Source organism: Nicotiana tabacum, chromosome 11 (genome assembly GCF_000715075.1).
Source record: "Nicotiana tabacum cultivar K326 chromosome 11, ASM71507v2, whole genome shotgun sequence".
Classification (NCBI taxonomy): Eukaryota; Viridiplantae; Streptophyta; class Magnoliopsida; order Solanales; family Solanaceae; genus Nicotiana; species Nicotiana tabacum.
This window is the reverse complement of record NC_134090.1, coordinates 14,555,248-14,565,444: the sequence shown is the minus strand read 5'-3', so window position 1 is coordinate 14,565,444 and position 10,197 is coordinate 14,555,248. Positions and strand designations below refer to the sequence as shown.

The window sequence follows — 10,197 nt, the reverse complement described above, 5'->3', positions numbered from 1 at the left end:
AAGATAATAACAATTTTTTGGCAAAGGAAAACTCAAATATGAAAAGTTCATCTAACAATAAAAACCGAGATATATGTTTCCCTAACACAGTTAATATAATTTTTTTTCTTGCAGTTAACATAATTGAACACCTTCACAACATAATAAGTGATGACTGAGTCAATTTTCACAACCTTCTATAAAAATCAGAAAACAGACAGAATCCAGCCAAAAGCACATGAGGCTATTGGACAGCCCGGTGCACTAAGTTCCCACTATGCACGGGATCCGGAAAAGGACTGAACCACAAGGTCTATTGTATGCAGCCCTACCCTTGTATTTCTGCAAGAAACTGTTTCCACGGCTCGAACCCATGATCTCCTAGTTTGGCAACACTTTAAGCCAAGGTTTCCCTTCAAGATGAGGCTATTCTTGTTTAAAATTAAGTAGTAAAACGTAATGCTGCTACTTTCAACTAAATTGCTCAAAGGGCGTGCGTCAGAAGCTGACTTACTAGTTACCTGGAATGAAGACAACTAGGAAAAGCAACTGACGTTTACCAATCCTAGCTTTTTGATGAAACATTTACTCAATCCTACTTCTCCATACAAGTGGACGATTCCAAAAGCCAACTAAAGTACAAATATCTTTCGAACATGGATAGACGAGTACATCACATATTTAGCACTTCAATAACGGTCAAAGGCAGGTGGGCGTCCTCCTCCCCTACGAGGGCGGTCATATGGCCCCGCTCTATCTCTGTTGTAGTTTCTTCCCTCATGCCGTGCTGGTCCTCCAGCTGCGTACCTGTCGCCACCTCGTGGGCCTACATCCCTGTCGGAATCCCTCTCTTTACCATAACCATTCAGAGGGTATCGGTCAGACATGCCATACTTGCCAGTAAAGCGATCACCACCAGGAGGGTTGTACCTAAATATCATAAGAAGTCATTTTTTATAAGACAGGAAAAATTTAGATCTCTAACACCAACCAAGAACATGAAAAAACTAAACCATCACACCTGTCATTAGCAATTCGATCACGGCTTCCATATCTATCATCTCTGCTATCATAGCGGTCCCTATCAGCATGATGCCCTCTATCATATTGATCATCCATGTATCGATTGTCACTACCATAACGATCCCCACGTGCACTACCTCCAGCATACCTTGATCGAGGAGGGGGGGATACTGCACGTGCACTGCGGCCACCACCTTCTAATGGACAGTCTCTAGCCCAATGGCCTGGGCGGCCACACTTGAAGCAATTGTCTGGCCCTGCTGACCTGTCACCCCCACCATAGCTGCCCCTGCCACCTGATGAGTAACCTCCACCATAGCCACGGTCAGAATCTTCACCACCACCCTTCGGTTGGGCCCTGTTCACAGAGATCACCTTATCACCAAGCTCCCTACCGTGCATTTCTCTGATTGCATCTTCCATGGCGCGACGGTCAGCAAATGTTAAAAACCCAAATCCGCGAGGACGGCCTGTATCTCTTTCCATCATAACCTACAGTACTTACAGTTTAGAGACTGACACCAGACAAACACATCAAGCTAAAGACCTAACCTGTTAGAAGCCCATGACAATATACAAGCACGTGACATTCAAATTGATATTTATCACCAAAAAAAAAAAAATTGATAATTAGGAGTAGGAGTTCAGATACAAAGCACAATAAAGGAGTTCAGCTTCACTCTTTCACAAGCGAAATCTGAAGAAGTAAACAGTGAACTGCATACCTAGAATCACCGATGAAATCTCACTTAGCAAAATTATAGCAATGCAAAGTAGCATTCCTAGAGAATGTTCTCTGGAAAAAGATTATATAGCAATAGCTGGAACACACAATTACGTAGACCATCCCTAGCTAGTTTAATTGCTCGGCACTGAATTCACATTGAACCAGCAACCAAATTCAACAGAGCCGGGGATCTCAACCTCGTTACTTCACGTTCCAAATTGCTCAGATGAGATCCATCTTAAAAAACATACCATTATGTGATAACCTGAACCTTTTTTTTGAGGATGAAGACACGATCTGAACTTTCAAGAGCAGTAGTTAACATAGAATAGCCACTAATTCAACTAAACAATTCAACTCAAAATCTAAGTCCATAATAGGCAATAAATGCAGGCACAAACTTCATAGTTCATAGAAAGGTTGAACTTGGAGCTCCTCACAATAGTATCAGAAGTTAGTTTTGAAAACAGAATGGAAGGCACATTCCTATCCTAATGCTTCAGACCATTTCTAGGGCTCTCTCTAGCTAAGTTGCTCGGACACGGGTGCGAGTGTCCGACACGGGTGCGGATCTAGAAGTCGGATCCTTCGAGATGTAAATTCTAAGATTCGGGGATACGGATCCTAGTACGGATACGGGTGCGGGGATCCGGCTAAAAATAATTCAAAAATACAAATATATCTTTAAATTATGAGAAATTTTGTGGAATACTTACGTATAGCTTGTAAAGTGTGGATTTATTTTTTATTTGCAAGTTGAAAATAAATAAGGGATTGATTTCCTAGATAAAGTACGCTATTTTTTTCAAATTTACCCTAGTTTTGGTTCCGATTTCGAGAATCAAGTTGTATCTCGTCCCGAATTTTTTCATATGCCGTGATCAAACTGCCCAAAATTGTTTAACCAGATCCGGTACGGATCCCATACCCACACCCATACTAGTGTCGTGTCGACACGGGTGCAGCACCTAAACTACCATGTAGGAGCAACTTAGCTTTCTAGAACCCTTCCACGTTCAACTTGATTGATACTTGATGACCTTCATGACTTCAGTTACCTCTGGGGAGTGCTAATGGAGAAAGTGCTGGGTTTTGGTTAAGCATGACAAGGATCCTAGAACTTCTAAGTTAATTCTGACAAATTTTCAATATAGCTATACGATAAATAAATCATCTAGAGGTGGATTTCATGTGATAATTTCAACATTTCATGACAATATCACAGCATTCTTTTTTGGGTAATAATATAAAACACCACATATATTTTATTAATGCATCACTCTGTCCATGGAGGCAAGAGTCACACTATCAGGCAACACTTCCAATTCTTAGTTGCTTGTGCACTTGACATTGAACTTTGAATTTTTGTGTACTTAACTCGATATAGACTTCAATTCTCCAAGTTGTATCCCAAGTCTACAACTATGCGCATGCAACAACTTCACAAATCTCACGTAAGTAAATGAAAATAAGTAAAGCTTGACTGCTGTAAGTATTCTTATTAATCACTTCATCGGTGTGAAAGGAAAGAAACAAAAGCATGTTAGCAAGCAAAGATCTAGGAATATAAAGTTACTTGGGCAGAGGAAGTCTTACTTGGGCAGCAGAAATCTGCAGGTTTGCAGATTACCATCCTCTGACCCATTAGATTAACACAGACCACATGTATCCAGTGGAACCAATACCATTAACAGCAAAAACAACAAAACCAAACAAGGATCCTAACTTCTTGGATAATCTTAATTATACCGATTAGAACTTTTGTTGGATCCATAAACTTACTCCATTTACTTCAACCAGACTAACAAGCAAAAGTATTGCAGAGGTATGTCTAAGCAACAGGTGGTTCAGCACCTTTCAGGTGGTCCTTCATAAAACTTCTCATGAACATCATTCCGCTTTTTGTGCAGTAACAGTCCAAAACACTGATCTTTATTTAGCTATCTTTTTAAGCACAAGCTCAACTAATCCTCATTAAAGAAAATTTCCAATGTCCCAGTTTATGCCTTCTGCTATCATGGCATCAAAGCAGATAAAGCAAAATCAAAAGAGCTGATCCACTTTGATCCTTCAAAATGCAATTCAGACGGAAAAGAGTATGAAGCTAGCCAACTAATCTAGAGCAATAAGCCATGAAACATAACACTCTGAAGGTGCTAACTTGGCTGAAGCAATGCTGCTAATGAATCTTGACCGGCCTGTCATCGTCTGGTGGTCCACGGTATGACAGCATTGAGTTTGCTCAAGAGAAGAACATCTCATGACGGCGAAACGATCATTCAACGAGGTAAAACAGAATAACTATAGAAAGAGAACGAGACAGAAGCGCATCCAGACTCCGCACACAACAGCTTCTAAAGGGCTCCGAAAATGTCAAGAATCATGAATCACGTTCAATCTTGACAGTGGAAAACCACCAAGTAAAACAAAATGACGAGCACAAGGGAGAATGAGACAGAAGTGCATCCAGACTCTGCACACAACTTCTATAGGGCTTCAAAAGTGTGGAGAAATCAAGAATCATGTCCAATCTCGACAACAGCAAGCCACCAATTAAAACAGAATGAGCGATAAGTGGGAGAATGAGACAGAAGCGCATCAGACTCTGCACACAACAGCTTCTAAAGGTCTTCAAAAGTCAAGAAATTAAGAATATTGTTCAACCTTGGAAGTGGCTCGTGTCGAGGCAGGAGATTAGCTAAGTACCACATAGCTTCACAACAACCTTTTTCCCTGAGGATTCTTTAGAACAAAGAACAGGTGTCCTATACATCCCAAACATGAGGTAGCGGATCGGATGTCGTCTAATATAGATCCTTCCTAGTTATAAATGGGAATGTAAAAATTTAAATATTCCCATGAAATTTTTAAAAAATGAAAGAAAGTCCTTATGTTTCTCTCGTTTCGAGCACCAAAGATCTTATCTTAACCTGTGCAGCCACTTGATAGTCAAAAGAACTCACCTTTACAAAGTAGCAAACTGTAGTGGCAGATCAACTAAAACGAGAGTGTTATTACCGTGCAGAACCACTTAGATACTCATAAATCTGGTGTCCATTCAACATAACACTATGACCCAAATTCTAGTAAAAGAACTGCCAACAACCTTCAAGAATATTGGTTCTACTAGCCTCAAGAACAAAAGGTGCCATTCACAGAAACTGCCCACCAACTTAACTTGAAAAATGGGGAAAAGTGGAAATTAGACTCTCAGCTAGATTGCATATCCAAAATTTGTCTCTTGACTGACCCATTCTTTTCTTAATATCAGGAACCCCAGAATTGCTTGCAATTGATTAAGCACCTTACATCAAGAGATAACTTACCTCCTCAATTCCCACATTTGATAAAATATATATATTTATGGGATAGTAACTGCCACTTGACTGCTAAGCATTTAACTTCGATTGAGGAAAAGTCTTAAAACTAATGGTGACTCCACCAAATCAGACCACCTATGATGCACACAGTCCACTTATTCCAATCATCTTCCATGAAGTCCAAAGCCCAAAATACAAATGCCCCTTGAAATTTTACAATTAGCAGGTGGTTGAACCAGTTTAAGGCACCAGAGCAGAATTGTGAATCAACTGCAATCAGCGTTAGGGACGTACTTCTGAACAAGTCACTGCTGCAATTGAAACCAATAATGCTTGCCATTGTTAACATGCAGTCGATCTAAGCTTTTTCCAGATGCTCTACCAAGTGAAACCTCAAAAACAGGCTGCTCAAAAGAATCAAGTACTTATGTCCAGCAACTTCGCACATTCCAATGAACAGAAAACATCTCCCATACAGTTCCATCTAAGGCATCTCAAAACCATCAACTGGCATAACCAGATCCAGAAATATTAAAGGAAAAATTAATTAATAAATGATGAATTAATTAATAAATGACGAATATAAAATGAAAAGTTGGAATTAGCATGACTTAAGCACTCAACTAGAAGCAATGTAATCAAATTGAAAAATTCAAGAATGACCCAACAACTTTCCTATAGTGCATAGCTCCACAAAGCATATGAAGAGAGAAAACCAGAAAAAGCAAAACATAGGACTGTTTCTCGTGCTTAGCTTCATGTATAAGACAAACAAAGTCTGCAGTTATTAGTACAAGCTACAAAGGTAACTTCCACCACATAACATCCAATATACGGTGATAACCTCCTCCATAGATCTCTTGACCAGTGAAAGCAGTAATATTATTAGACGGAGAAAAACAAGCACCAATTATGTATCAAGACACAGCAACAGCACCAACATATGCCATCGTTTAACATGCTGTTGTATAGGGTTCTTAACATCTTTTTTCTTTTCTTTTTAAAACTGGAAAAACGTAAAAAATCTTGCATACAAATAATAAAAGGAGTTTAAAATGAAAAAAAATGGCATGAGGATATGCACGGTTACGCACTTTGCAAAAGTAGAGTTCTTTCTTGGAATTTTTTTTTTTTTGGAAGTTTTTTCAAGGATTAAAACCCATCCGTGCTAGAACAAAAGGTCCCATTCTTCATAGAAAACCGTGAGTGTCATTTAACCTTTTGTAAAAACAACTCCCTCCGTTCCAATTTATTCGGCCACATTTCCTTTTTAGACAGTTTTCTAAGCTTGGAAACAATTTAACTTAAATTCTCACTTTATCCTTAATGAGAAGCTTTTATAGCCACACAATTAATATGAAACATTTTTTTTGATGAAGTATGTTATGAATTGTTTAAGATATCAGTTTTCAAAAGTCTTATAACCACACAAATATTATGACATGTTTAAGACCACACATTTCAAAAATCTTTCCTTTCTTTCTTAACCTTGTGCCTATTCAAACTTTGCCACATAAAATTGAAATTATTTATAATTTAGACAAATTCTAAACTTACAAAAAATACAGGAAAAACGAAAAAACGCACATTAAGAAAGTTGAAACATTGTGCAGACATAAGAACACACAGTAATACAATACATACACTAAATCCTCAAAAAATGACGAACATTTCACATAAAGTATTCGAGGAAAAAACTGAATCCTGGGAAATTACGAACCTGACAATCGATAACTTTACCATAACGGCCAAAAGCGCTTTCGAGTTGACGGTCCGTTACGTCCCACGCTAACCCTCCCACGAATATACGATAATCTTGATCCTTTCCTGACATTTGAACCTGAAATTGAGGGAAAAAATCAATTATAACAGCAAAAACAAAACCCTAGAAATCAAGTGACTTCAAATTAGAGTAAATTAGAACTTCAATTAAGCAAATAGAAAGATACCTAGTTATGTACTGCGAGTGAATTTCACAGAGTAAAACGAGAGCTGCTTGATTTTTTTTGGTATAGGGTTTGTACAGATAACTTGATTGGTTTTTTACTCTGAAGTACTTTTATTTTGTGTTTAAATATATTGCACTACCATGTCCTCGTGGTTTTACTAAATAACAAATATGTCCCTTACTTTTGATAAAAGAGCTTTTAAGTTCCTTTGACCCGCTTAAAAGTCAATTCAAACACCCACTATTTTGAAAGGGGAAATTACCCTCTATAGCCCCTCAAAATTTTAATAGCTCATGTTTTGGGCCACTTACAAAAAATGGCCCTTCGGCCCAAACATATTGCATATGGTAGCCGAAAGGAATGAGCATGACAACACAAGTGTCTATAGCTCAATGGATAGGGTGTGTATTTCCTAAGTTGAAGATTGCAGGTTCAACCCCTACCTAGTGCGATAGAGCAAACCTTTTTTGCCTTTTTAAATTGTATTTTGTACTTCTGGATCTAATAATTAGCTAAGAATTGAATGAAATATGTAATGCATGTCATATACCGAAATGTCTATTTTGTATATTTTTTGTATAATAACATTCTATTTTGTATATTTTTTGCATAGTGACAGTCTATTTTGTATAGTTTTTGTATAGTAACAGTCTATTTTGAATAGTGACAGTTTATTTTATATATTTTTTGTATAATAACATCTATTTTGTATATTTTTGTATAGTAACAGTCAATTTTATATATTTTTGTATAGTGACAATCTATTTTGTATATATTTTGTACAGTGACAATTTATTTTGTATATTTTTTGTATAATAACAGTCTATTTTTGTATATCTATTGTATACAATATGTAAAATGATAGTCTATTTTGCATAATTTTTGTATAGTGACAGCTTATTTTATATATTTTTTGTATAGTAACATATATTTAGTAACAGTCAATTTTGTATGTTTTTGTATAGTGACAATCTATTTTGTATATTGACAATTTATTTTGTATATTTTCTGTATAATGACAGTCTATTTTTGTATATCTATTGTATACAGTATGTATCATGATAGTCTATTTTGTATAATTTTTGTATAGTGACAGTCTATTTGTATATATTTTAACTTTATGCATAGTTATCTCCTCTCATCTTCCTCTCATTAAGAGACCAGCCACCGGCATCCATGGCCTCACAGTTGCCGAAAATGGTAACAAGATTGTCGGAGTTTTAAAGTTTCAGGCAAAGATCTTCAAAATATTAATTTCATATTCACAGAAACTATAAGAGAAAATCAGAGAAAAAAGACAAGGCCATGAGAGTCGTAGTTGGCAGAGTTGCTTTTTCAACGACGAGGACACCGGCATCCATGGCCTCACAGTCACCGAAAATGGTAACCACAATATTATAAAAACAGTAAAAATTGTGAATCAATCAATTAATTATGTCACAAAACACAAACTAATGGAGATTTAGAAAAACCAGCCCAAAATTGAAATTGATAAAAAAAATATACTGGATAGATCCCGGTACTACGGTACTATGTTCTGGAGCTGGTTCGAAAATGTAATGTGTTTGTGGTTCAAAAGTGGTTTCTTGATTATGGGGATGGTCAAAGTTGTAGTCTTTAACAGGTTCTTGAGATCTATAGTTATAGTTTTGCATAATTTTTGTATAGTGACAGCTTATTTTATATATTTTTTGTATAGTAACATATATTTAGTAACAGTCAATTTTGTATATTTTTGTACAGTGACAATCTATTTTGTATATTGACAATTTATTTTGTATATTTTCTGTATAATGACAGTCTATTTTTGTATATCTATTGTATACAGTATGTATCATGATAGTCTATTTTGTATAATTTTTGTATAGTGACAGTCTATTTGTATATATTTTAACTTTATGCATAGTTATCTCCTCTCATCTTCCTCTCATTAAGAGACCAGCCACCGGCATCCATGGCCTCACAGTTGCCGAAAATGGTAACAAGATTGTCGGAGTTTTAAAGTTTCAGGCAAAGATCTTCAAAATATTAATTTCATATTCACAGAAACTATAAGAGAAAATCAGAGAAAAAAGACAAAGCCATGAGAGTCGTAGTTGGCAGAGTTGCTTTTTCAACGACGAGGACACCGACATCCATGGCCTCACAGTCACCGAAAATGGTAACCACAATATTATAAAAACAGTAAAAATTGTGAATCAATCAATTAATTATGTCACAAAACACAAACTAATGGAGATTTAGAAAAACCAGCCCAAAATTGAAATTGAAAAAAAAAATATACTAGATAGATTCCGGTACTACGGTACTATGTTCTGGAGCTGGTTCGAAAATGTAATGTGTTTGTGGTTCAAAAGTGGTTTCTTGATTATGGGGATGGTCAAAGTTGTAGTCTTTAACAGGTTCTTGAGATCTATAGTTATAGAAATTTATGGATTTGATGCGTTGAAGAATAGAAGGAGATCTAGTGAGTTTAGTGGGCTGTTGCTCTTGTTGTTGTTGTGAGTGATTTTGTGAGTAACCTTGTTCTTCTTGGTGTTGTTCTTGTTTGGTAGGGTGATTTTGTTTTTGGTTAGCCAAGGAAGAAGTAAAAACAATGGTACCAATCATGACATTGAGAAGAACAAAAAGGACAGCAGGAGTGTGGCATAAAATTGACGGCGTGAGAGAGAAGAAGAAAAAAAGTAAGGAAGAAAGATAGGGATGGGAGGCAACGGCTAGCGCTTGTCATTATTTTTAGGCTACAACTTGTATGGGTCAATTTGTGGGCTACCGGTTGAAATTTGTTTTGCCCGATGGGCTATAAATGAAGTTCTCTCATTTTGAAAAGTGCTTTTCAATGAGAAGCAATTTGTATATGACAAATTGCACAGTGTTTGTTAAGTTTTTAAAAAGTATTTCTAAGTCTATTTCTCAAAAATATTTTTCAAAAAAGATCTATTTTTGGGGAGAAACAACATTTTTCAGCTTCTCACAAACACCTTTTGTTTCTACACAAACTAGATATGATTGTCCGTGATGTGCACGGGCCAAAAGGTATTTCAACACGTCAAATGTAGGCTCTAAAATTCCAATCACTCTACTGAACTATTTCTTTATGATTTAATACAATGAAAAAAAATTGCAAATGTCTCTATGATGCTCAGACGTGTCTTTCTCATCCAAACACACTCATGCTTGAATTGAATCACCACATTTG

At 36.5% G+C, this 10,197-nt stretch overlaps 1 protein-coding gene across 2 annotated transcripts; it reads right to left on the bottom strand.

The window, feature by feature from the left end:
- LOC107777473 (glycine-rich RNA-binding protein RZ1B) lies at positions 1 to 7,095 on the bottom strand. 2 transcript variants are annotated; one of them, XM_016597504.2, is made up of 5 exons: positions 6,999 to 7,082; positions 6,770 to 6,889; positions 3,326 to 5,556; positions 1,001 to 1,494; positions 1 to 909 (listed from the first exon to the last, which is right to left on the bottom strand). In XM_016597504.2, the coding sequence occupies exons 4-5, from the start codon at positions 1,489 to 1,491 to the stop codon at positions 669 to 671; spliced, it is 732 nt and encodes a 243-aa protein (XP_016452990.2). In that variant the 5' UTR covers positions 1,492 to 1,494; positions 3,326 to 5,556; positions 6,770 to 6,889; positions 6,999 to 7,082; the 3' UTR covers positions 1 to 668. The 2 variants fall into 2 exon arrangements, with proteins under 2 accessions (XP_016452990.2, XP_016452989.2); XM_016597503.2 differs by lacking the exon at positions 3,326 to 5,556 and having other exon boundaries at positions 6,999 to 7,095.
- Positions 7,096 to 10,197: the final 3,102 nt, after the last annotated feature.

Bases quoted from the DNA above. Each gene is read 5' to 3' on its own strand.
- LOC107777473 (XM_016597503.2), bottom strand. From the start codon at position 6,883: ATGTCAGGAAAGGATCAAGATTATCGTATATTCGTGGGAGGGTTAGCG. The intron at 1,495-6,769 runs GTTCGTAATTTC...TAAGTACTGTAG, and splicing joins GTAAAGTTATCGATTGTCAG to GTTATGATGGAAAGAGATAC. The intron at 910-1,000 runs GTGTGATGGTTT...TATGATATTTAG, and splicing joins GATCGAATTGCTAATGACAG to GTACAACCCTCCTGGTGGTG.